Here is a 26,379-nt window from a genome sequence, read left to right on the forward strand (position 1 = left end):
TCCTCCAGTCTGTACACTGCTTCTACCTGTGTAACCTTCTCTAATCCCTACACCGCTCCTTTCTCTGTTACCTCCTTCAGTCTGTACACTGCTCCTACCTGTGTAACCTCCTCTAATCCCTAAACCGCTCCTTTCTCTGTAACCTCCTCCAGTCCCTACACTGCTCCTATCTGTGTAACCTTCTCTAATTCCTACACTGCTCCTTTCTCTGTAACCTCCTCCAGTCCCTCCATCTATCTCTATTTCTGTAACCTCTTCAAGTCCCTTCACCACTCCTATCTCTGTAACCTCCTCCAATCTCTACACCTATCTCTGTTTCAGTAATCTACTGAAGTCCCTACACTGCTCCTATCTCTGTAACCTCCTCCAGTCTCTGCGCCTATTTCTGTTTCAGTAATCTCCTCAAGTCCCTTCACAGCTCCTATCTCTGTAATTCAAAGAACAAAGAATAAAGAACAAAGAAAATTACATCTCAGGAACAGGTCCTTTGGCCCTCCAAGCTTGCACCAACCATTCTGCCCAACTTAACTAAAACCCCCTACTCTTCCAGGGACCATTTCACTCTATTCCCATCCTATTCATGTATTTATCAAAATGCCCCTTAAAAATCACTACCGTATCCGCTTCCACTACCTCTCCCGGCAACGAGTTCCAGGCACCCACCACCCTCTGTGTAAAACATCTGCCTCGTACATTTCCTTTAAACCCTGCCCCTCGCACCTTAAACCTGTGCCCCCTAGTAATTCACTCTTCCACCCTGGGATAAAGCTTCTGACTATCCACTCTGTCCGTGTCTCTCATAATCTTGTAGACTTCTATCAGTTCACCCCTCAACGTCCGTCGTTCCAGTGAGAACAAACCAAGTTTCTCCAACCTCTCCTCATAACTAATGCCCTCCATACCAGGCAACATCCTGGTATATCTTTTCTGTAACCTCTTCAAAGCCTCCACATTCTTCTGATATTGTGGTGACCAGAATTGAACACTATATTCCAAATGCGGCCCAACTAAGGTTCTATAAAGCTGCAACATGACTTGCCAATTTTTAAACTCAGTACCCTGGCACAGCTTGTCACAGCCCTCCATTTAGAAACGCACCCTTCCACTGATACCCTCTGTCTTCTTTGACCAAGCCAGTTCTGTATCCACCTTGCCAGATCACCTCTGATCCCATGCGACTTCACCTTCTGCACCAGTCTGCCATGAGGGACCTTGTCAAAGGCCTTATTGAAGTCCGTATAGATAACATCAACTGCTCTACTCTCATCAATCATCTTCGTCACTTCCTTGAAAAGCTCGATCAAGTTCGTGAGACACAGCCTCCCCTTCACAAAACTATGTTGCCTCTCACTAATACGTCCACTTATTTCCAATTGGGAATAAATCCTGCCTCAAAGAATCCTCTCCAATAATTTCCTTATCACTGATATAAGGCTCACCAGCCTGTAATTAACTGGATCATTCTTGCTACCATTCTTAAACAAAGGAACAACATTGGCTATTCTGCAATCCTCTGGGATCTCCCCTGTAGTGGATTTGCCAGCGTTGGACTGGAGTAAGCATAAATAAGAAGTCTCACAACACCAGGTTAAAGTCCACCAGGTTTATTTGATAGCACAAGCTTCATCAGGTAAGTGGGGGTTGTGTTCACAAACAGTGCATTTAAAGACACAAACTCAATTTACAAGATAATAGAACAGAGAAGCTACAATATCTTCTCCGCAGCCTTCAAAATATCATCGATGAAGACGAACATCTCACCAAGGCCATCCCCAAACCCCCACTATTTGCCTTCAAGCAACTGCACAACCTCAAACAGACCATTGTCCGCAGCAAACTACCCAGCCTTCAGGAGAACAGTGACCACAACACCACACAACCCTGCCACAGCAACCTCTGCAAGACATGCCGGATCATCGACACGGATACCATCATCTCACATGAGAACACCATCCACCAGGTACACGGTACATACTCTTGCGACTCAGCCAACTTTGTCTACCTGATATGCTGCAGGAAAGGATGTCCTGAAGCATGGTACATTGGGGAGACCATGCAGACGCTATGACAGTGAATGAACAAACATTGCTCAACAATCACCAGGCAGGAGTGTTCTCTTTCTGTTGGGGAAGCACTTCAGCAGTCACGGGCATTCAGCCTCTGATCTTCAGGTAAGCGTTCTCCAAGGCGGTCTCAACAACACACAACAACACAGAATTGCTAAGCAGAAACTGATAGCCAAGTTCCGCACACGTGAGAACGGCCTCAACAAGGATCTTGGGTTCATGTCACATTAACTGTAACCCCCATGACTTGCCTGGGTTTGCAAAATCTCACTAACTGTCCTGGCTGGAGACAATACACATCTCTTTAACCTGCACCTAACCGTCTCTCCACTCACATTGTACCTTTAAGACTTGATTACCTGTAAATACTCACATTCCAACCATTATCTTGTAAATTGAGTTTTAGCCTATATGTGCCCTGTTTGTGAACAGAACTCCCACTCACCTGATGAAGGAGCTTGAGACTCCGAAAGCTAGTGCTGCCAAATAAACCTGTTGGACTTTAACTTGGTGTTGTGAGATTTCTTACTGTATCTCCCCTGTAGCCAGTGAGGATACAAAGATTTCTCATAAGGTCCCAGCAATTTCCTCCCTTGCCTCTCTCAGTATTCTGGAGTATATCCCATCAGGCCCTAGACACTTGTCTACCTTAATGTTTCTCAAGAACCCCAGTACCTCCTCCTTTTTGAACTCAACATGACTCAAACTATCTACACACCCTTTCCCTCCAGTCTCTACATCTATCCCTACACATATCTTCACTCCTCCAGTCTCTACACCTATCTCTGTTTCTGTAACCTCCTCAAGTCCATACACTGCTCCTATCCCTGTAACCTCCTCCAGTCCCTACATGATTCCTACCTCTGTAACCTCCTCCAGTCCCTAAATGGCTCCTATCTCTGTGATCTGACAAATTTACTGGAGTTCTATGAGGATGTGTCTAAGGCGGTGGATAGAGGAGAGCCGGTGGATGTGGTCTTTCTTGATTTTCAGAAGGCGTTTGACAAGGTACCTCACAAGAGGTTATTGCAGAAGGTAAGGGGGCATGGAGTTGGGGATAGGGTGTTAGCGTGGATAGAGGACTGGTTGTCAAATAGGAGGCAGAGAGTGGGGGTCAATGGGTGCTATTCGGATTGGCGGTTGGTGACTAGTGGAGTGCCCCAGGGGTCGGTGCTAGGGCCTCAGCTATTTACCATTTATATAGATGATCTGGAGGAGGGAACCGAGTGTAGGGTGTCGAAATTTGCTGATGACACCAAAATTGGTGGAAAGGCAAATTGTGCGGAGGGTGGTGAGAGTCTACAGAAGGATCTAGATAGGCTGGGCGAATGGGCCAGGAAATGGCAAATGGAATTTAATGTTGGCAAGTGCGAGGTGGTCCACTTTGGTAGGAATAATGGTAGGAAGGATTATTACTTACGTGGAGAAAAACTGCAGCAGGCGACGGTGCAGAGGGACCTCAGGGTCCTTGTGCATGAGTCGCAAAAACCCAGCTTGCAGGTGCAGCAGGTGGTCAGGAAGGCGAATGGGATGCTGGCCTTCATCACGAGGGGGATTGAATATAAAAGTAGGGAGGTCTTGCTGCGGCTGTATAGGGCATTGGTGAGGCCGCAGCTGGAGTACTGTGTGCAGTTTTGGTCGCCGTACTTACGCAAGGATATTTTGGCCTTGGAGGGAGTGCAGAGGAGGTTTACTAGGCTGATGCCGGAGTTGAGGGGGTTGAGCTATGAGGAGAGGCTGAATAAATTAGGCTTGTTTAGAAGAATGAGGGGAGATCTCATTGAGATGTATAAGATGATGAATGGGATGGATAGGATAGAGGTGGAGAGACTCTTCCCACTCAGAAAGGACAGTAGGACTAGAGGGCACAGCCTCAAGATAAAGGGGAGGCGGTTTAGAACGGAGTTGAGGAGGAACTTCTTCACTCAAAGGGTGGTGAATCTCTGGAATTCTCTGCTCGTTGAAGTGGTGGAGGCTGCCTCGCTAAATATTTTTAAGAAGCGGGTTGATGGGTTTTTGATAAGAGAGGGGATTAAGGGTTATGGGGAGAGGGCGGGAATGTGGAACTGAGCCACGACAGATCAGCCATGATCTTATTGAATGGCGGGGCAGGCTCGAAGGGCTAGTTGGCCTACTCCTGCTCCTATTTCTTATGTTCTTATGTTCTTATATCTCCTCCAGCGTCTATGTCTGTCCCTATTTTTGTAACCTCAAAAGCCTACACTTGTCCTTATATCTTTCCAGCACCTACATCCCTTGCCTTCTCTGTGAAAGCCTCCAGTCTCTATACCTATCTTGTGTCTTAATAACCTCCTGCAGTGTCTACATCCATCTTGTGTCTCCTCTATCGTTTGTTCAGTGCCAACACTCCTCTCTATCTCCATAACCTCCTTCAGGCCCCTACACACCACCCTCTCTGTGTGATCTCCTGTCCCTATACGCCTCCCTATCTCACAGCTATTACACCCATCCCTATTTCTGTAACCACTACCACATCCTACACCCCTCCCTAGCTCTGTAAACTTCTCCAGCATTTTCACCGGTTGGGATCTCTGAAACATCCAGCTGATATGTCTTTATTTTAGATAGTTACGTGGGTGCGATGGGTATAGAGGGATATGGGCCAAATGCGGGCAATTGGGATGAGCTTAGAGGTTTAAAAAAAAATGGACGGCACGGACAATTTGGGTTGAAAGGCTTGTTTCCATGCTGTAAACCTCAATGACTCTTAAGACTCGATGATATAACGCTTCCTAAGTAGATAAGTAGGTAGGCTCCAGCAATAGGAACTCTATTCCTATTGCTGAAGCCACCTCCAGCTCTGACACCTTCCCATAACTGGAACCTCAACCAGCCCCTGCACATCTCCTTATCTGTGTATCCTCACCCAGCACCCTACACTACTCCAAATCTGTAAAGTCTGCAGCCATTAGAATCCACCCTGGGATGGTAACTTCCCCCTGGTTCAGAAACCTGCGCAGCCTGTATATCACTCAGTATTTCTGTGACACGGAGATGGTGAGTGTGTGTCATGGGGAGGGGAATTGAAGGGGGCAGAGGGTGGGGAATTGGGGTGCTGAATGGAGGTGGTGCATGTGTGTTGGGGAGTTTGATTGGAGATGGTGTGTGAGTGTTGGGGGGTTTGATTGGAGATGGTGAGTGTGTGTTGGGGGGTTTGACTGGAGATGGTGAGTGTGTGTTGGGGGGGTTTGATTGGCGATGGTGAGTGTGTGTTGGTGGTCGTGTTTGTGGATGGTGAGTGTGTGTTGGGGAGTGTGATTGGCGACGCTGAGTGTATGCTGGGGGCTTTGATTGGAGATGGTGAGTGTGTGTTGGGGGGTTTGATTGGAGATGGTGTGTGAGTGTTGGGGGGTTTGATTGGAGATGGTGAGTGTGTGTTGGGGGGTTTGATTGCAGATGGTGTGTATGTGTTGGGGGGTTTGATTGGAGATGGTGAGTGTGTGCTGGGGGGGTTTGATTGGCGATGGTGAGTGTGTGTTGGTGGTCGTGTTTGTAGATGGTGAGTGTGTGTTGGGGAGTGTGATTGGCGACGCTGTGTGTGCTGGGGGGGTTGATTGGAGATGGTGAGTGTGTGTTGGGGGGTTTGATTGGAGATGGTGTGTGAGTGTTGGGGGGTTTGATTGGAGATGGTGAGTGTGTGTTGGGGGGTTTGATTGCAGATGGTGTGTATGTGTTGGGGGGTTTGATTGGAGATGGTGAGTGTGTGCTGGGGGGGTTTGATTGGCGATGGTGAGTGTGTGTTGGTGGTCGTGTTTGTAGATGGTGAGTGTGTGTTGGGGAGTGTGATTGGCGACGCTGTGTGTGCTGGGGGGGTTGATTGGAGATGGTGAGTGTGTGTTGGGGGGGTTTGCTTGGAGATGTTGAGTGTGTGTTGGGGGGTTTGATTGGAGATGGTGAGTGTGTGTTGGGGGGTATGATTGGAGATGATGAGTGTGTGTTGGGGGGGTTTGATTGGCGATGGTGAGTGTGTGTTGGTGGTCGTGTTTGTAGATGGTGAGTGTGTGTTGGGGAGTGTGATTGGCGACGCTGTGTGTGCTGGGGGGGTTGATTGGAGATGGTGAGTGTGTGTTGGGGGGGTTTGCTTGGAGATGTTGAGTGTGTGTTGGGGGGTTTGATTGGAGATGGTGAGTGTGTGCTGGGGGGGTTGATTGGAGATGGTGAGTGTGTGTTGGGGCGGTTTGAATGGAGATGGTGAGTGTGTGTTGGGGGGTTTGATTAGAGATGGTGAGTGTGTGCTGGGGGGGTTGATTGGAGATGGTGAGTGTGTGTTGGGGGGGTTTGATTGGAGATGGTGAGTGTGTGTTGAGGGGAGTTTGATTGGAGATGGTGAGTGTGTGTTGGGGGGTTTGATTGGAGATGGTGAGTGTGTGTTGGAGGGTTTGATTGGAGATGGTGAATGTGTGTTGGGGTGTGATTGGAGATGGTGAGTGTGTGTTGGTGGTCATGTTTGTAGATGGTGAGTGTGTGTTGGGGAGTGTGATTGGCGATGGTGAGTGTGTGTTTGGGGGGGTTTGACTGGAGATGGTGAGTGTGTGTTGGGGGGTGTGATTGGAGATGGTGAGTGTGTGTTGGGGGGTTTGATTGGAGATGGTGAGTGTGTGTTGGGGGGTTTGATTGGAGATGGTGAGTGTGTGCTGGGGGGTTTGATTGGCGACGTTGAGTCTGTGTAGGTGGTCGTGTTTGGAGATGGTGAGTGTGTGTTGGGGGGTTTGATTGGAGATGGTGAGTGTGTGTTGGGGGGTTTGATTGGAGATGGTGAGTGTGTGCTGGGGGGTTTGATTGGAGATGGTGAGTGTGTGTTGGGGGGTTTGATTGGAGATGGTGAGTGTGTGCTGGGGGGTTTGATTGGCGATGTTGAGTCTGTGTAGGTGGTCGTGTTTGGAGATGGTGAGTGTGTGTTGGAGAGTGTGATGAGACATGACATGTATGTGGTGGGGGTTTAATTGTGGTGAGGGTATGTGTTGAGGGGCGATTATATGGGATATTCTGAGTGTGTATCGGGAGGGTTTAACTTTGAATTCTGGCTGTGACAGTGATTTGTGACGTTTGTGCAGAAGCGGCACAGCATTATGTGGGAGGTAGTGAGAATTTCAAAGACTATTTCTACTCACCCTGGAGCGGGTTATAGAATCATGTAGTATCTATTCTCGCAAATAAGTTATATATAATCCTAGTTATTATTTTGAGAATGTCACAGCTCAGAGTAACACTTGCTGCTGTAATATAGACAGTGGGATGGGTCAGCAGTGCTCAAAATGAAAGTGCTTAAAGCAGGAGACCAGAGTGAAGAACATTTTGCAGTTAGAGGGTGATGTGCTGCTGAGATTCACGGGACAAGATAGCTTGAGGGTAAGAAGTTTTTGCTTCTGCTGTTCCTCCTGAAATCTTGAGAACAAAGTGATTCAATATCAGTTTAGGATGACGGAGCACTGGGAATAGATTTATTTGTTTTCTTTAAATTTTATTTGGAAGTCAGAAGGAGCTGATACCAACCCAGTCCGGGAAACTCGTCACCATAATCCAAGCTGTGCTGAGGGGGTGCTGCACTGTCAGAGGGTCAGTACTGAGGGAGTGCTGGACTGTCAGAGGGTCAGTGCTGAGGGAGTGCCGCACTGTCAGAGGGTCAGTGCTGAGGGAGTGCTGCACTGTCAGAGGGTCAGTACTGAGGGAGTGCTGCACTGTCAGAGGGTCAGTACTGAGGGAGTGCTGCACTGTCAGAGGGTCAGTGCTGAGGGAGTGCTGCACTGTCAGAGGGTCAGTGCTGAGGGAGTGCTGCACTGTCAGAGGGTCAGTACTGAGGGAGTGCTGCACTGTCAGAGGGTCAGTGCTGAGGGAGTGCTGCACTGTCAGAGGGTCAGTACTGAGGGAGTGCTGCACTGTCAGAGGGTCAGTGCTGAGGGAGTGCTGCACTGTCAGAGGGTCAGTACTGAGGGAGTGCTGCACTGTCAGAGGGTCAGTACTGAGGGAGTGCTGCACTGTCAGAGGGTCCATGTTGAGGGAGTGCTGCACTGTCAGAGGGTCAGTACTGAGGGAGTGCTGCACTGTCAGAGGGTCAGTACTGAGGGAGTGCTGCACTGTCAGAGGGTGAGTACTGAGGGAGTGCTGCACTGTCAGAGGGTAAGTACTGAAGGAGTGCTGCACTGTCAGAGGGTCAGTACTGAGGAAGTGCTGCACTGTCAGAGGGTCAGTACTGAGGGAGTGCCGCACTGTCAGAGGGTCAGTACTGAGGGAGTGCTGCACTGTCAGAAGGTCAGTACTGAGGGAGTGCTGGACTGTCAGAGGGTCAGTACTGAGGGAGTGCTGCACTGTCAGAGGGTCAGTACTGAGGGAGTGCTGCACTGTCAGAGGGTCAGTACTGAGGGAGTGCTGGACTGTCAGAGGGTCAGTACTGAGGGTGTGCTGCACTGTCAGAGGGTCAGTACTGAGGGAGTGCTGCACTGTCAGAGGGTGAGTACTGAGGGAGTGCTGCACTGTCAGAGGGTCAGTACTGAGGGAGTGCTGCACTGTCAGAGGGTCAGTACTGAGGGAGTGCTGGACTGTCAGAGGGTGAGTACTGAGGGAGTGCTGCACTGTCAGAGGGTCAGTACTGAGGCAGTGCCGCACTCTCAGAGGGTCAGTACTGAGGGAGTGCTGCACTGTCAGAGGGTCAGTACTGAGGGAGTGCTGCACTGTCAGAGGGTGAGTACTGAGGGAGTGCTGCACTGTCAGAGGGTCAGTACTGAGGGAGTGCTGCACTGTCAGAGGGTCAGTACTGAGGGAGTGCCGCACTCTCAGAGGGTCAGTAATGAGGGAGTGCTGCACAGTCAGAGGGTGAGTGCTGAGGGAGTGCTGGACTGTCAGAGGGTGAGTACTGAGGGAGTGCTGCACTGTCAGAGGGTCAGTACTGAGGGAGTGCCGCACTCTCAGAGGGTCAGTACTGAGGGAGTGCTGCACTGTCAGAGGGTCAGTGCTGAGGGATTGCTGGACTGTCAGAGGGTCAGTACTGAGTGAGTGCTGCACTGTCAGAGGGTCAGTACTGAGGGAGTGCTGCACTGTCAGAGGGTCAGTACTCAGGGAGTGCTGCACTGTCAGAGGGTCAGTACTGAGGGAGTGCCGCACTGTCAGAGGGTCAGTACTGAGGGAGTGCTGCACTGTCAGAGGGTCAGCACTGAGGGAGTGCTGCACTGTCAGAGGGTCAGTACTCAGGGAGTGCTGCACTGTCAGAGGGTCAATACTGAGGGAGTGCTGCACTGTCAGAGGGTCCGTGTTGAGGGAGTGCTGCACTGTCAGAGGGTCAGTACTGAGGGAGTGCTGCACTGTCAGAGGGTAAGTACTGAGGGAGTGCTGCACTGTCAGAGGGTGAGTACTGAGGGAGTGCTGCACTGTCAGAGGGTAAGTACTGAAGGAGTGCTGCACTGTCAGAAGGTCAGTACTGAGAGAGTGCTGCACTGTCAGAGGGTCAGTACTGAAGGAGTGCTGCACTGTCAGAGGGTCAGTACTGAGGGAGTGCTGGACTGTCAGAGGGTCAGTACTGAGGGAGTGCTGCACTGTCAGAGGGTCAGTACTGAGGGAGTGCTGCACTGTCAGAAGGTGAGTACTGAGGGAGTGCTGCACAGTCAGAGGGTGAGTGCTGAGGGAGTGCTGCACTGTCAGAAGGTCAGTACTGAGGGAGTGCTGCACTGTCAGAGGGTCAGTACTGAGGGTGTGCTGCACTGTCAGAGGGTCAGTACTGAGGGAGTGCTGCACTGTCAGAGGGTGAGTACTGAGGGAGTGCTGCACTGTCAGAGGGTCAGTACTGAGGGAGTGCTGCACTGTCAGAGGGTCAGTACTGAGGGAGTGCCGCACTCTCAGAGGGTCAGTAATGAGGGAGTGCTGCACAGTCAGAGGGTGAGTGCTGAGGGAGTGCTGGACTGTCAGAGGGTGAGTACTGAGGGAGTGCTGCACTGTCAGAGGGTGAGTACTGAGGGAGTGCTGCACTGTCAGATGGTCAGTAATGAGGGAGTGCTGCTCTGCCAGAGGGTCAGTTATGAGGGCGTGCTGCACTATCAGAGGCTCAGTACTGAGGGAGTGCTGCACTGTCAGAATGTCAGTACTGAGGGAGTGCTGGACTGTCAGAAGGTCAGTACTGAGGGAGTGCTGCACTGTCAGAGGGTCAATACTTAGGGAGTGCTGCACTGTCAGAGGGTCAGTGGTGAGGGAGTGCTGGACTGTAAGAGGGTCAGTGCTGAGGGAGTGCTGGACTGTAAGAGGGTCAGTACTGAGGGAGTGCTGGACTGTCAGAGGGTCAATACTTAGGGAGTGCTGCTCTGTCAGAGGGTCAGTGCTGAGGGAGCGCTGGACTGTAAGAGGGTCAGTACTGAGTGAGTGCTGGACTGTCAGAGGGTCAGTACTGAGGGAGTGCCGCACTGTCAGAGGGTCAGTACTGAGGGAGTGCTGCACTGTCAGAGGGTCAGTACTGAGGGAGTGCTGCACTGTCAGAGGGTCAGTACTGAGGGAGTGCCGCACTATCAGAGGGTCAGTAATGAGGGAGTGCTGCACTGTCAGAGGGTGAGTACTGAGGGAGTGCTGCACTGTCAGAGGGTCAGTACTGAGGGAGTGCTGCACAGTCAGAGGGTCAGTACTGAGGGCGTGCTGCACTATCAGAGGGTCAGTGCTGAGGGAGTGCTGCACTATCAGAGGGTCAGTACTGAGGGAGTGCTGCTCTGTCAGAGGGTCAGTGCTGAGGGATTGCTGGACTGTCAGAGGGTCATTATTGAAGGAGTGCTGCACTCTCAGAGGGTCAGTGCTGAGGGAGTGCTGCACTGTCAGAGGGTCAGTACTGAGGGAGTGCTGCACTGCCAGAGGGTCAGTACTGAGGGAGTGCTGCACTGTCAGAGGGTCAGTGCTGAGGGAGTGCTGCACTGTCAGAGGGTCAGTACTGAGGGAGTGCTGCACTGTCAGAGGGTCAGTACTGAGGGAGTGCTGCAATGTCAGATGGTCAGTACTGAGAGAGTGCTGCTCTGCCAGAGGGTCAGTGCTGAGGGAGTGCTGCACAGTCAGAGGGTCAGTGCTGAGCGAATGCTGGACTGTCAGACGGTCAGTACTGAGGGAGTGCTGCACTGTCAGAGGGTAAGTACTGAGGGAATGCTGCACTGTCAGAGGGTGAGTACTGAGGGAGTGCTGCACTGTCAGAGGGTCAGTACTGAGGGAGTGCTGCACTGTCAGAGGGTAAGTACTGAGGGAGTGCTGCACTGTCAGAGGGTGAGTACTGAGGGAGTGCTGCACTGTCAGAGGGTAAGTACTGAAGGATTGCTGCACTGTCAGAGGGTCAGTACTGAGAGAGTGCTGCACTGTCAGAGGGTCAGTACTGAAGGAGTGCTGCACTGTCAGAGGGTCAGTACTGAGGGAGTGCTGGACTGTCAGAGGGTCAGTACTGAGGGAGTGCTGCACTGTCAGAAGGTCAGTACTGAGGGTGTGCTGCACTGTCAGAGGGTCAGTACTGAGGGAGTGCTGCACTGTCAGAGGGTGAGTACTGAGGGAGTGCTGCACTGTCAGAGGGTCAGTACTGAGGGTGTGCTGCACTGTCAGAGGGTCAGTACTGAGGGAGTGCTGCACTGTCAGAGGGTCAGTACTGAGGGAGTGCTGCACTGTCAGAGGGTCAGTACTGAGGGAGTGCCGCACTCTCAGAGGGTCAGTAATGAGGGAGTGCTGCACAGTCAGAGGGTAAGTGCTGAGGGAGTGCTGGACTGTCAGAGGGTGAGTACTGAGGGAGTGCTGCACTGTCAGAGGGTGAGTACTGAGGGAGTGCTGCACTGTCAGATGGTCAGTACTGAGGGAGTGCTGCTCTGCCAGAGGGTCAGTACTGAGGGCGTGCTGCACTATCAGAGGCTCAGTACTGAGGGAGTGCTGGACTGTCAGAATGTCAGTACTGAGGGAGTGCTGGACTCTCAGAAGGTCAGTACTGAGGGAGTGCTGCACTGTCAGAGGGTCAGTACTGAGGGAGTGCTGCACTGTCAGAATGTCAGTACTGAGGGAGTGCTGGACTGTCAGAAGGTCAGTACTGAGGGAGTGCTGCACTGTCAGAGGGTCAGTACTGAGGGAGCGCTGCACTGTCAGAGGGTCAATACTTAGGGAGTGCTGCACTGTCAGAGGGTCAGTGCTGAGGGAGTGCTGGACTGTAAGAGGGTCAGTGCTGAGGGAGTGCTGGACTGTCAGAGGGTCAGTACTGAGGGAGTGCTCGACTGTCAGAGGGTCAATACTTAGGGAGTGCTGCTCTGTCAGAGGGTCAGTGCTGAGGGAGTGCTGGACTGTAAGAGGGTCAGTACTGAGTGAGTGCTGGACTGTCATAGGGTCAGTACTGAGGGAGTGCCGCACTGTCAGAGGGTCAGTACTGAGGGAGTGCTGCACTGTCAGAGGGTCAGTACTGAGGGAGTGCTGCACTGTCAGAGGGCCAGTACTGAGGGAGTGCCGCACTATCAGAGGGTCAGTAATGAGGGAGTGCTGCACTGTCAGAGGGTGAGTACTGAGGGAGTGCTGCACTGTCAGAGGGTCAGTACTGAGGGAGTGCTGCACAGTCAGAGGGTCAGTACTGAGGGCGTGCTGCACTATCAGAGGGTCAGTGCTGAGGGAGTGCTGCACTATCAGAGGGTCAGTACTGAGGGAGTGCTGCTCTGTCAGAGGGTCAGTGCTGAGGGATTGCTGGACTGTCAGAGGGTCATTATTGAAGGAGTGCTGCACTCTCAGAGGGTCAGTGCTGAGGGAGTGCTGCACTGTCAGAGGGTCAGTACTGAGGGAGTGCTGCACTGCCAGAGGGTCAGTACTGAGGGAGTGCTGCACTGTCAGAGGGTCAGTACTGAGGGAGTGCTGCACTGTCAGAGGGTCAGTACTGAGGGAGTGCTGCACTGTCAGAGGGCCAGTACTGAGGGAGTGCCGCACTATCAGAGGGTCAGTAATGAGGGAGTGCTGCACTGTCAGAGGGTGAGTACTGAGGGAGTGCTGCACTGTCAGAGGGTCAGTACTGAGGGAGTGCTGCACAGTCAGAGGGTCAGTACTGAGGGCGTGCTGCACTATCAGAGGGTCAGTGCTGAGGGAGTGCTGCACTATCAGAGGGTCAGTACTGAGGGAGTGCTGCTCTGTCAGAGGGTCAGTGCTGAGGGATTGCTGGACTGTCAGAGGGTCATTATTGAAGGAGTGCTGCACTGTCAGAGGGTCAGTACTGAGGGAGTGCTGCACTGCCAGAGGGTCAGTACTGAGGGAGTGCTGCACTGTCAGAGGGTCAGTGCTGAGGGAGTGCTGCACTGTCAGAGGGTGAGTACTGAGGGAGTGCTGCACTGTCAGAGGGTCAGTACTGAGGGAGTGCTGCACTGTCAGATGGTCAGTACTGAGGGAGTGCTGCACTGTCAGAGGGTAAGTACTGAGGGAATGCTGCGCTGTCAGAGGGTCAGTACTGAAGGGGCATTGTGCTGTTGAAGCTGTGATCTTATTATTCCCAGTGTCCTTTTGCGTTCCCCTATTGACCGGAAAGGCCATACAGCCGTTCTTTCTAACACTGACAGTGAGATTTCCCCCATCTGTCCTTGGCAATGTTTATCTCTTCATCAGTATCACAAAATAATCAGATTAATTGGCCATTTGTCTCATTTGGGACCTTTCCTTGCATATTTATATGTCTGCTGTTATCCGCAGCATGTCACTGTTCCTGTTTAAATACAGTCAATGGAAGGGAGAGGCTGAGGTTCGGGGTGAAAAGTCGAAGGTCAGGAGCCGAACCTGTTCTGAAACATATTGGTTTGTTTTCTTGCTGAACAGGGAGTTAATTCCAGCAGGAAGAGATGATCGATGGGGAAACGGACTCTAGTCAGGACACAGTCACCACACTGGCTCCCAATACTGACTGATCAGCCAATCAGAAACTGCCTGACAGTGAGCAGCTGGGAAAGACAGCTGGAATATTGACACCTGGAATATCAGCGCCAACACTGGGAAGAACAGCCGGAATCCCAACATCTGGAATTTCAGTGCCAACACGGGGAAGAACAGCGGGAAGCCCAACATCTGGAATATCAGCACCAATACTGGGAAGAACAGCTGGAATCCTAACATCTGGAATATCAGTGCCCACACTGGGAAAAACAGCTGGAATCCTAACATCTGGAATATCAGCACCAACACTGGGAAGACAGCTAGAATCCTAACATCTGGACCAAAGCTGGGAAGAACAGCTGGAATCCTAACATCTGGAATCTCAGCACCAGAACTGGGAAAACATCTCGATCCTGATACTTGGAACATTTGCCAGCACTGAGATTCCTCTTCGCTGAGTAAGGGTCCAGTTAGAGTGTTGACCTCCTGCTTAAATCATCCCTGACAGATTACTTCTCCTCCCAGTGGGATCCAGTCAGGGTGGAGACCCTCCTGAATCATTCCCGGACACACTGAGATTCCCCCTGCTCCCAGTGGGATCCAGTTGGAGTGATGTGTCTGTCCAGTCTGTTGCCCATTCAGACCCTTTGTGTGACCCTGTCTCTGGCTGCACAGCACTTCCCGTCCTGGGGTCACTATGACCTGTGTAAGACACGGCTTTACTGGGACCAGGGAATGAGCTGGGATTACATGGCCTGCCAGCCTGAGGCCAGTCTGCTCACCAGGTTCCTGAAGATCAGCTTGGATCCCCCCAACAGTACATGTGGACAGAGCCCTGAGATGTATTGCACACTGGTGAGTAGAAACTTTCTGAATCAGCTTCTGTTGTGAGTCATGTTGTGACTGGACACTCACTGAACTGCCTTCACTGAAGTGAATTCTACCCAAACTCTCACATTAGATTTATTAACATGGGCATTGAGTACAAACTCAGGGAAGGTAAGGGAAACATTTATAAATCACTGGTTAGACCGCTGCTGTGGGTATCACGTTTAATTCTGGACATTACACTTTGGGAAGTGTGGCAGTGTCTGGGAAGTGGTTGCAGAGGAGCTTTAGCAGAATGGTTGCAGGAATGGGGAACTTCAACTGATGTGCAGAGACTGGAAATACTGGGATTTTATCTGCTCTGGAGAATAGAACAAAGAACAAAGAACAAAGAACAACACAGCACGGGAAACAGGCCCTTCGGCCCAACGAGCCCGCGCCGCCGTCCCACTGTCTGTGACCTATTCATGATTATAGTCTACACCTAACGTGCGAGGATCAGGGAGGTCCAATTTAGGGACAATTTAGTACCCAATCAATCAGCCTAAAAGCACATCTTTGGGGGATGTGGGAGGAAACCGGAGCACCCGGAGGAAACCCACGCAACCACGGGGAGAACGTGCAAACTCCCACAGACACAGGCCCAAATTCATGTGTCCGCACAGCAACAGAGATAGTCTCTGAGCTGTCATGTTGCCCTCGAGATGGTCCAGTTTAAGCACACTAGTGACATGAAGCAATAGGCAACTCCCGAAGCAACGTCCAAGAGCAGCCCACTACAACCTGCCGCATGCATGCCCCTTGCTGGACTAAATGCCTGTGGAGACAAAAACATTCATTATTAAACAGGCAAAGACTAACATCCCTGAGGCAAAACGTATTCCCAAGCCTACAATGTTTAGTAAGGCCTACTATATCCCCCTATATGTAGCCCGCTCATATGGCTGTCTAAGTGACTCTTAAACAACCCTAGCGTGCCTGCTTCCACCACCTTACTCGGCAGTGCATTCCACACCCCCACTACCCTTTGCGTGAAAAACTGCCCTCTAATATTTGTCTTATACCTAGCCCCCCTCACCCTAAGCCCGTGACCCCTCGTTCTATCCATTTCTAATAGCGGAAAAAGCTTACCACCATTTACTCTATCTATCCCCTTCATAATCTTATAAACCTCTATTAGATCCCCCCTCAGCCGACGTCTCTCAAGGGAAAACAGCCCAAGTTCATTCAATCTTTCCTCGTAAGACAGCCCTTCCATACCAGGCAACATCCTGGTAAATCTCCTCTGCACTCTCTCCAGGATCTCTACATCCTTCCGGTAGTACGGCGACCAGAACTGGACGCAGTACTCCAAGTGAGGCCTAACCAACGTTCTATACAACTGCAACATCAGACTCCTACTCTTATATTCTATACCTCTTCCTATGAAGGCTAACATACCATACGCTTTCCTCATCACATTCTGCACCTGCACCGACACCTTCAGGGACTTGTGCACTTGCACCCCCAGGTCTCTCTGCGTATCTATACTCCAGATAGTTCTACCTTTTATCGTATAACTCCCCTCCACATTATTCCGGCCAAAGTGCATCACCTCGCATTTCTCCGGATTAAATTCCATTTGCCATCTATCTGCCCAATCTACCAGCCTGTCTATGTCCTGTTGCATTGCCAGGCACTGCTCCTCAGTACCCGCCAATCCAACCATCTTAGTGTCATCAGCAAATTTGCTGATCACACCACCTACCCCCTCTTCCAAGTCATTAATATATACCACAAATAGAAGAGGTCCAAGTACCGAGCCCTGTGGCACACCACTGGTGACAGGCCTCCAATTGGAAAAGGAGCCTTCCACTACTACTCGCTGTCTCCTCCTCCCAAGCCAGTTCTCCAATTACGTTTCTGACTCTGTCCAGTATCTCCAGTGAGGTATATGGATTCTGTCCAAAATCTCCAGTGAGGTATATGGACTCTGTCCAGTATTTCCAGTGAGGTATATGGACTCTGCTCCCTATTTCCCATGAAGTATATGGACTCTGTCCAGTATCTCCAGTGAGGTATATGGATTCTGTCCAGTATCTCCAGTGAGGTATATGGATTCTGACCAGTATCCCCAGTGAGGTATATGAACTGTGCCCCCTATTTTCCATGAAGTATATGGATTTTGTCCAGTATCTCCAGTGAGGAGTATGTGGACCCTGCCCAGTATCTCCAGTGAGGTATATGGACTCTGCCCAGTATCTCCAGTGAGGTATATGGACTCTGCCCAGTATCTCCAGGGAGGTATATGGACTCTGCCCAGTATCTCCAGGGAGGTATATGGACTCTGCCCAGTATCTCCAGTGAGGTACATGGACTCTGCCCAGTATCTCCGTGGGGGATTATATGGACGTTGTCCCTCTGGGGAATAGGTCCAACTGAATTTCTGACTTGTCCAATACTGCCATTGGGAAAATATTTAGTTTGGTTTCTGATGCGCAGGTGAAGCAATTCACTCGAGTGAATTGTTCATTCTCATTCGGACAGTCGGTCCAGACACAATGGGCTGAATGGCCTCCTTCTGCACTGTAACAATGTTGTGATTCTCACTCTGTCCAATATCCCCAGTTGGGAACCTGTCCAATACTTTTTCCAATCACTGATATCGATAATGTACAGATTCTCCGGGGCTACTGGGAGACCTTTCATTTTCTGGTGGTCTGATGTTTGCCTGAAGCATTCCAGACTGGATTCCGGTGAATATTGCCGGAATCTCACTCTGCCTGACAATTTGACTTGGCTTTCAGTCCGAGATGAGCTGTCTGACAATTAAGTCACTGAGATGTAAATTCAGGGTTATTTCTAAACCTTAATAGTCTTCTGGCTAAATGAATCATCTCCTCGGTAGAACAACTTCCTACATCATTGTTCGAGGGAGAACTGCTGATTTAATAACAAGCCATATGTTTCAGCAAGAATTGAAAATGTATAATTTATCACAAACATGTCATTTAACAGAGGGAATTATTCTCCAGATCAATGAGTAAGCTGTTATCAGAATACCACCAGTCCTTGGGGTAAATCTTGCAACTGTTCCGTGTTGCAATATGTGGAACTACGTATGAAACACCGACCTGGACCCAATGAGACCAGACTTCATGTCTCGTACGTTCCTGGCTCACCAGCCTCAGATTTGGCTATGATACCCCAAAGATGCCTTTGAGAATCCATCTCGGAAGTTCCCATGTAAGGTTTTATGCACCATTAACTTCCCCTGGACTAAGCTAAGAACCATTCTCCAAAGTGATTTAGATTGCTAGCTTCAGATTGTTCTTCCAGTTTTATTCAGCGATATCTAAAAGTGTTGGAAGAAATAAAATCACTTCTAACCTTAGCGTACTGATTTGATTTGATTTACTATTGTGACATTTATTTTTATTATACGGTGAAAAGTATTGTTTCTTGCGTACTATACAGAGAAAGCATACCATTCATAGAGATGGAAAGGAGAGACCGCAGAATGTAGTGTTACAGTCATAGCTAGGGTGTAGAGAAAGATCAACTTAGTGTGAGGAGGTCCATTAAAAAGATTGGTGGCAGCAGGGAAGAAGCTGATAGCTTGGAACGTGACCTCAGACTTTTGTATCCTCTTCCTGACTGAAGAAGGTGGAAGAGAGAGTTTCCAGGATGGGTGGGGTCCTTAATTATGCTGGTTGCTTCACTGAGGCAGTGAGAAGTGTAGACAGAGTCAATGGATGGGAGGCTGGTTTGAGTGATGGCCTGGGCTTCATTCACGACTCTGTGTAACTTCTTGCGATCTTGGGCAGAGCAGGAGCCATACCAAGCTGTGATACAACCAGAAAGAATGCTTTCTATGGTGCATCTGTAAATGTTGGTGTGAGTGGTTGCTGACATGCCAAATTTCCTTAGTCTTCTGAGAAAGTGGAGGTATTGGTGAGCTTTCTTAACTATCGTGTCGACATGGGGGGACCAGGACAGGTTGTTGGTGATCTGGACACCCAGACCAAACCCCACACTGAACACCCCTCGTACTCCGTAACACCCACATTCCGACTGATCAACCCACAGGTTATTGTTAACCCCTTCCATGAGGAGACCCAGATTTAACATCCTACTTTGAACCCTACTATGACCCACTCTGGACACGGCCCTCCAAACGGTTCTTGCTCTCCCTTCCCTTCCTGGATTCTGTGACCCTCAACCACCCACCTCCCCTCCCCCCCCGCTACCCCACACTCCAACTCTATCCCACACACTCCTAACTACCACCCTCTTCTCTTCAAAGTGTAGCCGCAGTTGTAATGTAGGAAACACACCAGTCAATCAGTGCATAGCAAGATTCCAGAGAAGGAGAGCAATATGGCCATGATCAGATCATCAGTTTGTAGTGATGTTGGTGAAAGGGTAAATATTGGCATCCTGTCCACCATGTTAACCCTGTTAAAGCCCGAAAAATGTCTGCAAATCTTTAACTTGTACTTTATATTTTTGATTCTGTAGCTGTGTTTTTGTTTTGACACATGCCTTCATTCCTCCTTTCCCAATCTGCTCCGACTCCTGAATTTCTGCTTTCTGATTCTGTATTCGGTGTGAGTGGGTGAAGGAGACGGAAAGACTCCAGGGTGAGAATGTATTCAGCCTGTGGCTCTGACGTTGGTGCAAAGACATTTATTCCTACACAGATGCTGTGGTGATATAATACCCCGGGGGTATGGGTGGCGTTGGGGTTACGTTACTGAAGCAGCAATCCAGAGAAGGGCAGTGCCGGTCCCCTCGGTGGAGTATGAGAGTGGGCTGAGGGAGACACTGACAGCACTTTTGAACAGAAACCCTGACACTTCCCGTAACAGTACTGGTAGGAGGAGTTCAAATTGGCCTGGCAATGCCCGCTGGCACTGACTCTTTGTGATGTGGAGGTGCTGGTGTTGGGCTGGGGTAAACACAGTAAGAAGTCTCACAACTCCAGATTAAAGTCCAACAGGTTTATTTGGTAGCAAAAAATCCACTAGCTTTCGGAGCGCTGCTCCTTCATCAGGTAAGTGGGAACTCTGTAAGTTTGTCAGGTAAGTGGGAGTTCTATAAGTTTACCTGTTGGATTTTAACCTGGTGTTGTGATACTTCGTACTGACTCTTCACATAGGTAGGTATGCCAGTTTTGCACCATGCCAACCTGGCAATGCCAACCTGCGCCAACAAGTGGGCCCAAGTGGGAGCCTCACTGGGGATGGGGTATTCATTTGGATTTGTTTGTGGTTGGGATCAGATGGAACAGCTGCTGGGGGTGGGGGAGGGTGTGGTGCATGAGGGAGGAGGAAGCAGTCCCAGCTTTGAATTTGGGAGGGGGGGATAGTGAAAGGGGCTGGTTATCAGGAAACATAGTCGTAGTCATAGAGTCGCACAGTGCAGCAAAGGCCCTTCAGCCCATCGATGGGCGTGTTTCACACCACTCTGCCAGTGAGGGACAGGGAAGATCAGAACTCAGAAACTCATTAATGCGACTCAAGCTTTCTGGATTCTGTGCTTCCCATTCCCGCAGACAGAGAGTGTGGGCTCTATCCTGCCCCCTGGATCTTTGAACTCCTCCTGCCAGTGAGAAGGGTCAGGGAAAATGTTGAAAAGTGCTGTCAGTATTTCCCTCAGCCCATTCTCAAACCCCACTGAAGGACTGGAGCTGATGTTCTCTGGATTGCTGCTTCAGTAAGGGTCGATGGTCAGGGGGAAGTGGGAGGAGATGGAGGGTGGGGAATTAGACTTATTCATGTTCTAATCCGGCTGCCCTTTAAACATGGTGCCCCCGTCTCAGTGCAGCTGGGTTTTTGCTGGAGTGTTGAGGCCTGGCCTCCCTGCATGATGGTGTTAAACACACTCCCTTGATTATTTTGGGCAGAGTGTCATATGATCTGGCAAAAAGAGTATTGCTCTTTTGATAAGATTCCCCCAAGTTACCAATCTGTGACCTTGTCCCTATCTGTTCTCCCCTTCAACGCATATGCATATGCACACGCATACCTGCATGCACATGTGCACACACACAGGCATGCACACATGCATGCTCACACACATGCACATACACGCGCATGTACATGCACACACACACACATGCACTCGTACACATGTGCACACACACAATCCCTCACATCCCCACACTTGCAGGTGCGCATGTGCATGCACATGTACGCATGTGCACGCACATGCACACACATGCATGCACGTGCACACACACATGCACACATATACACATGCGCACGTGTACACACACATGCACACACACACATACGCATACACTCGCACACACACACTCACACCCGCGCAAGCATAGACACATGCACACATGCGCACACACACACATGCACACACACAGACACCCAGGAGCTCAGACAGTACTAAAACAGCTTGACAAAGGAGATCAGAGGAAAGAGAGATTCAGGATCCCAGCTCTTCACAAATGCGGCAAAACCTCAATCGGATTAATTCATCAATTGAATTTCTGAGTCAACATGAAATGGGATGAATTTAATCTACTTTACATTTCAATGGATTTTATTTAAACTGTAAATTAGACAAAATGTAAATGTAAATTCAGTATCAGCAGTGGCAGCAACATGGGACATGGAATCCAGCGACCTAATGATTCGAAGGCACGAGTTTGAGTCGCAGCAGAACAGATGAAGCATTTAAATTCAGTTAGGTATATTGGGAATTAAAAGCTGTTCTAAGTAATTGTCAGCACAAAGCAACTGGATTGTCGTTTAAAAGAAAAGCATCTGGATCAAGAAGGTCTTGCAAGGGAAGGCAATCTGTCATCCTTCCCCTTCAATCCTTGTAAGGATTGAACCACACCCTGTTACACAGGTGGAAGTTGATGCTTTTTGGTGTTGGGGCTGAGGTGTTTACTTTCTCGACTCTTCCAGACTAAAAGACATCATTTAATTCTCATCGATCTCGGTGTTGTAAATGGAATATCCTGGTGACTCTATAATCCACCATTTGATTAATTCCTGGCATCCGTCCAAAGTGTTCGCATCCAATCCCACTTTGGTGTCAATTTGTGTCGTTGATTTGAGTGTTTCTCAAGCTACGGAACAGAACTCCTCCTGACTCTGCCCAAAACAATAGCAGCATTCAGGGACTCTGCAAACAGATTGGACTCCTCAGTGTAGAAGAGAGATGGGTTGTGGGGTACAGGAGATGGTGTGATCCACTCAGAAAGAGAGAAAGATTGGACACTGTGTTCAGTGAGAGCTGTGAGACCCAGATAGAGATGGCGCTGTGGATAGTGGAGAAATGTTGTGACCCAGAGATAGACAGAGATGGGTACAGACTACAAAGGGAGAGGCGTGGAAGGAGAGGCAGGGAGGGAGAGGCGGGGAGTCAGGGTTATGGGACCCTGGATACAGAGAGACAGTGTGACTGGGATGAGCCACCATTGATTAGAGAGATGGTACATCTTTTGCAGAGTGAATGCTTATCATCTGGAAGCTGTCTGAAAGGGCAATGGAAACAGATTCAATTTTACCTTGCACAACAGATCAGATAAATACCTGAGAAATAAAAGAAATTGTAGTGCAAGAGGGAAGATCAGTGAACATTTTCAAAGAGCTAGTACAGATATAATGGGCTGAATGATCTTATTTTCTGCTGGTGGTTTCTGTGATTTCACCTGGGTTTAAAATGACATTCCTGGATTGATCTCTTCCACCCTATGTAATACCTGGCAGCATTCAGTTTGCTCGCTTAACAGTTTGGCGAGATGGTGCTGATGGATTTAATGACTTGTCCACTGAAACTTCAAGATCTCTCTCCCGACCTGACATCCTCACACAGTCCAAAGATGTGCAGGCTAGGTGGATTGGCCAAGTTCAATTGTCCCTTAGTATCCTAGGATGTGTAGGTTAGAGGAATTAGTGGGGTAAATATGTAGGACTACAAGGATAGGGCCTGGGTGGGATTGTTGTCAGTGCAGACCCGATGGGCCAAATGGCCTCCTTCTGCACTGTAGGGTTTCTATGATTTCTATGATTGTAAATGCATTTCCCAATTATCATAGAGCCTACTTTCCCTCTGTCAAATCTCAGACCTGAAATTTCTCTATATTAAACCCTTATTTCTTCACCCATTGAGTTAATCTGGCTTTATATTCATCCTTCACTGCAACTCCCATTTTTGCATAGTCTGCAGATTTTGACACAATTATTTCATTTTTCTTTCCTTACTCTTTCATGAAGATGGGGGTGTTGCTGGCTGGGCCAATATTTGTAGTCCATCCCTAATTGCCCCTGAATCAAGGGTCTTGCTTGGGCAATATCAGAGGGGCAGTTAAGAGTCAACCACATTGCTGTGGTACTAGAGTCACATGTAAGCCAGACCAGGTAAAGATGGAAGATTTCCTTCACTAAAGGACATTAGTGAACCAGATGGGTTAATACAACGATCATTTCCCGAGATGGTGAAAATCTTCAGAGGGAGATGTTTGAGACTTATCTCAGTGAATTCATTCTGTGTTGTGGAGTTCGCTTGACACGGCACGGTGGCACAGTGATTAGCGCTGTTGCCTCACAGCACCAGGGACCTGGGTTCAACTCTGGCCTTGGGTCACTGTCTGTGTAGAGCTTGCACATTGTTCCTACGTCTGCGTGGGTTTGCTCCAGTTTCCTTCCACACTCCAAAGATGCGTGGGTTAGGTGGATTGTCCATACTAAATTGCCTATTAGTGTCGCAAGATGTGTAGGTTAGATGGATTAACTAGATTTTCTTTCAAAGAGTCAGTGCAGACTTGATGGGCTGAATGACCTCCTTCTGCACTGCAGAGATTCTTTGTTTCCGTGGAATTGTTTGAGCTTTGTCTCAGTGAGTTCACTCTGTGTTATGAGGTTTGCTTGACTTAAAACAGAGGATTACTGCTCCTTCTGTAGCGAAATAATCTCTTGCCTTGCTCAGCTAAAAGTCTGACAGCCAATTATTTCTGAATCACTGTGGCAATTAAGAGAAAAAAAACTCCGAGTGGTGACCAGCTGGTGAACATTAACGTTGAACTTTTGAGTTTAATTTTTAAAGCAAAGATTTCCATCTCGACAGAACCTTTCACAGTCCTACAATATCACACTGTCATTTCAAATTCAACATTGGAATGACGGATGGGTGGGGATACAACAGAGATGACGGTGCAGTGGCAGTGTCACAGGACTAGCAACGTTATGTTCTGGGGTCTTGGGTTCAAATCCCACTGTGGCATCTGATAGAATTTAAATTCAGTTAATAAAATCTGGAACTGAAAGTGATTGTCGGGGTTGACTAATTCCCTTTAGTGAAGGAACTGTGCCGTCCTGATTTTGGTCTGGCCTGTGTCTGATTTTAGACCCACAGCAATATGTCTCACAGTGACAGGGAGCCGCATTCAATTCCAGCCTCGGGTCACTGCCTTTGTGGAGTCTGCACATTCTCCCCATGTCTACGTGGGTTTCCCGAGTGCTCCAGTTTCCTCCCACAGTTTAAAGATGTGCGGGTTTGATGGATTAGCCATGCTAAATTGCCCCTTAAGATCCTGGCATATGTAAATTAGGAGGATTAGCCATGTGTAGTTTATGAGGATAGGGTGTGGACTGGGCGAGGGGAAGATACTCATTTAGAGAGTCAATCCAGAATTGATGGGCCGAACAGCCTCCTTCTGTTCTGTAGAGATTCGATGATTCTAAGAATCTTAACTGCCTTTGGAAATGGTTACTCAGTTCAAGGGGCAATTAAGAATGGGCAACAAATGCTGGCTGTTACATTGATGCCCACATTAGGCGCCGTGAAACAGTCAAGATAATAAGGAGATGCTTTCAGGCTTATCCGTATCAGTAGCCATTCCTTCATCTATTCCAATAGTCTCACAGCTCAGGAGGAGCCCATTCGGCCCATAGTGCCGCTGCAAGCTCTTCGAAAGCACACTGCCCTACTCTTTCCCCTCCTCCCAGCAAGTTATTTTCCTTTCTCAGGCACATCATTTCTCTTTTTTAAGTGCAGTTAATTTACGTAGGTTTGAATATCTCTCCAAAGAGCTAGCACAGACACAGTGGGATGAATATTCTCCTTCTGTCCTGTATTGTTCTCTGACACGGTTCTCTGGTTTGAGGGGGTTTATTTTAAGCAGGTTTGGAAGGGCAGGCAGGGTTTCAGTATGAACAAGCTCTCAGCATTTGCTATACAATAGGGCTGCCGCAGTGGCACAGTGGTTAGCACTGCTGCCTCACAGTGCCAGGGACCCAGGTTTGACTCCTGGCTTTGTTCATTGTCTGTGTGGAGTTTGCATGTTCTCCCTGTGTCTGCGTGGGTTTCCTCTGGGTGATCTGGTTTCATTCCACTGTAAAAGACGTGCTGGTTAGGTGCATTGACCTGGTTAGGAGTGTGGCAGCTAGGGGATTTTCACAGTAACTTCATTGCAGTGTTAATGTAAGCCTTACTTGTGACTAATAAATAAACATTAAAAATTTGACTTTAACTTCAGTCCATTCTGTTGCTTTGGTGACTAAAGCTGAGAGAGAGAAATGGAGGGTCTAAGAGAGAGTGGATTAGATCTGAGGCTGCAGACTTCATCCCCACTAATCCTCACCCAGACCAACATCTCATTTAAACTTTTTGCTAGTGTCTTTATTCCTGGATCAGAACACCCTAACTGCTCTGTTGTCTCTGAGAATGTTCTGCTCACTTTTTCTGCTGAGAGGAGAATATATGACAAATTATGTATTGTTGCTGTGGAAATGGCTGATTGACTGACCCCTGACCCTGTTGTCAGGAGATAGATTTTTCTGTCAAGCAATTTAAAATGATAAGGAGTCTCAGTTCCCATCTCCTGTTGCTCTCTCTCTCACCCTCTCCAATTTCTCTCCCTCCATTCTGTCTCTCTCTCCTCTCTCTCTCTCCATTTTTTCTCTCTCCATTCTCTCTCTCTCTCCATCTTCTCTCTGTTTCTCTCTCTCTCCATTCTCTCTCTCTTCTTTCTCTCCATTCTCTCTCTCTCCATTCTCTCTCTCTCAACTCTCTCTTTCTCTATCGCCATTCTCTTTCTCTCTGTCTCCAGTCTCTCTCCATTCTCTCTCTCCCCATTTTCTCTTTCTCTCTCCATCCTCTCTCACTGTCTCTCTCTCTCCCCTCACTCTCTCTCTCCATCTTCTCTCTCTTTCTCTCTCTCTCCATCCTCTCTGTCTCTCACTCTCTCCATTCTCTCTCTCCATTCTCTCTTTCTCTCCATTCTCTCTCTCTCTCCATTCTCTCTCTCTCCATTCTCTCTCTCTCTATCTAATACCCACATGCACATTTAATTATAAACACAGATTATAGACAGATAGGCAAGAGATCTCGTCCCACCCTAGGACTGCTGTATAATCCAGGCTGACATTTCTACTGCTGAGTCCTCTCCCAGTGTCCCTGGACCAATATTTATCCTTCAATCAAGATTGGTAAACACGGTTTCTCCGATCATAATCACCTTGCTCTCTGTGAAATCCTGCTGTGCCTAAATTGGCTTCTGCACTTTGTACAAGACAGCAGTAAATACATTAAAAAAAAAATTGGTTGTCTGGAAAGGGCTTTAGGATTTGCTGAGATTGAAATCTGTATTGTATCTCCCAACCACTGACTCTATCTACACTTCCCGCTGCCTCAG

At 49.1% G+C, this 26,379-nt stretch overlaps 1 protein-coding gene across 1 annotated transcript in view; it reads left to right on the forward strand.

Annotated features, from left to right (window-relative positions):
- Nucleotides 1-14,519: 14,519 nt before the first annotated feature.
- The window catches only part of LOC145348490 (netrin-G1-like), a 39,237-nt gene continuing 27,377 nt past the window's right edge, over nt 14,520-26,379 (forward strand). The window contains exon 1 of the mRNA XM_080196678.1: nt 14,520-14,762. Coding sequence (XP_080052804.1) covers nt 14,520-14,762 — 243 coding nt within the window. The remainder of the gene's footprint in view (nt 14,763-26,379) is intronic.

This window comes from Carcharhinus amblyrhynchos, chromosome 9 (genome assembly GCF_965287045.1).
Source record: "Carcharhinus amblyrhynchos chromosome 9, sCarAmb.v2.hapA, whole genome shotgun sequence".
Classification (NCBI taxonomy): domain Eukaryota; kingdom Metazoa; phylum Chordata; class Chondrichthyes; order Carcharhiniformes; family Carcharhinidae; genus Carcharhinus; species Carcharhinus amblyrhynchos.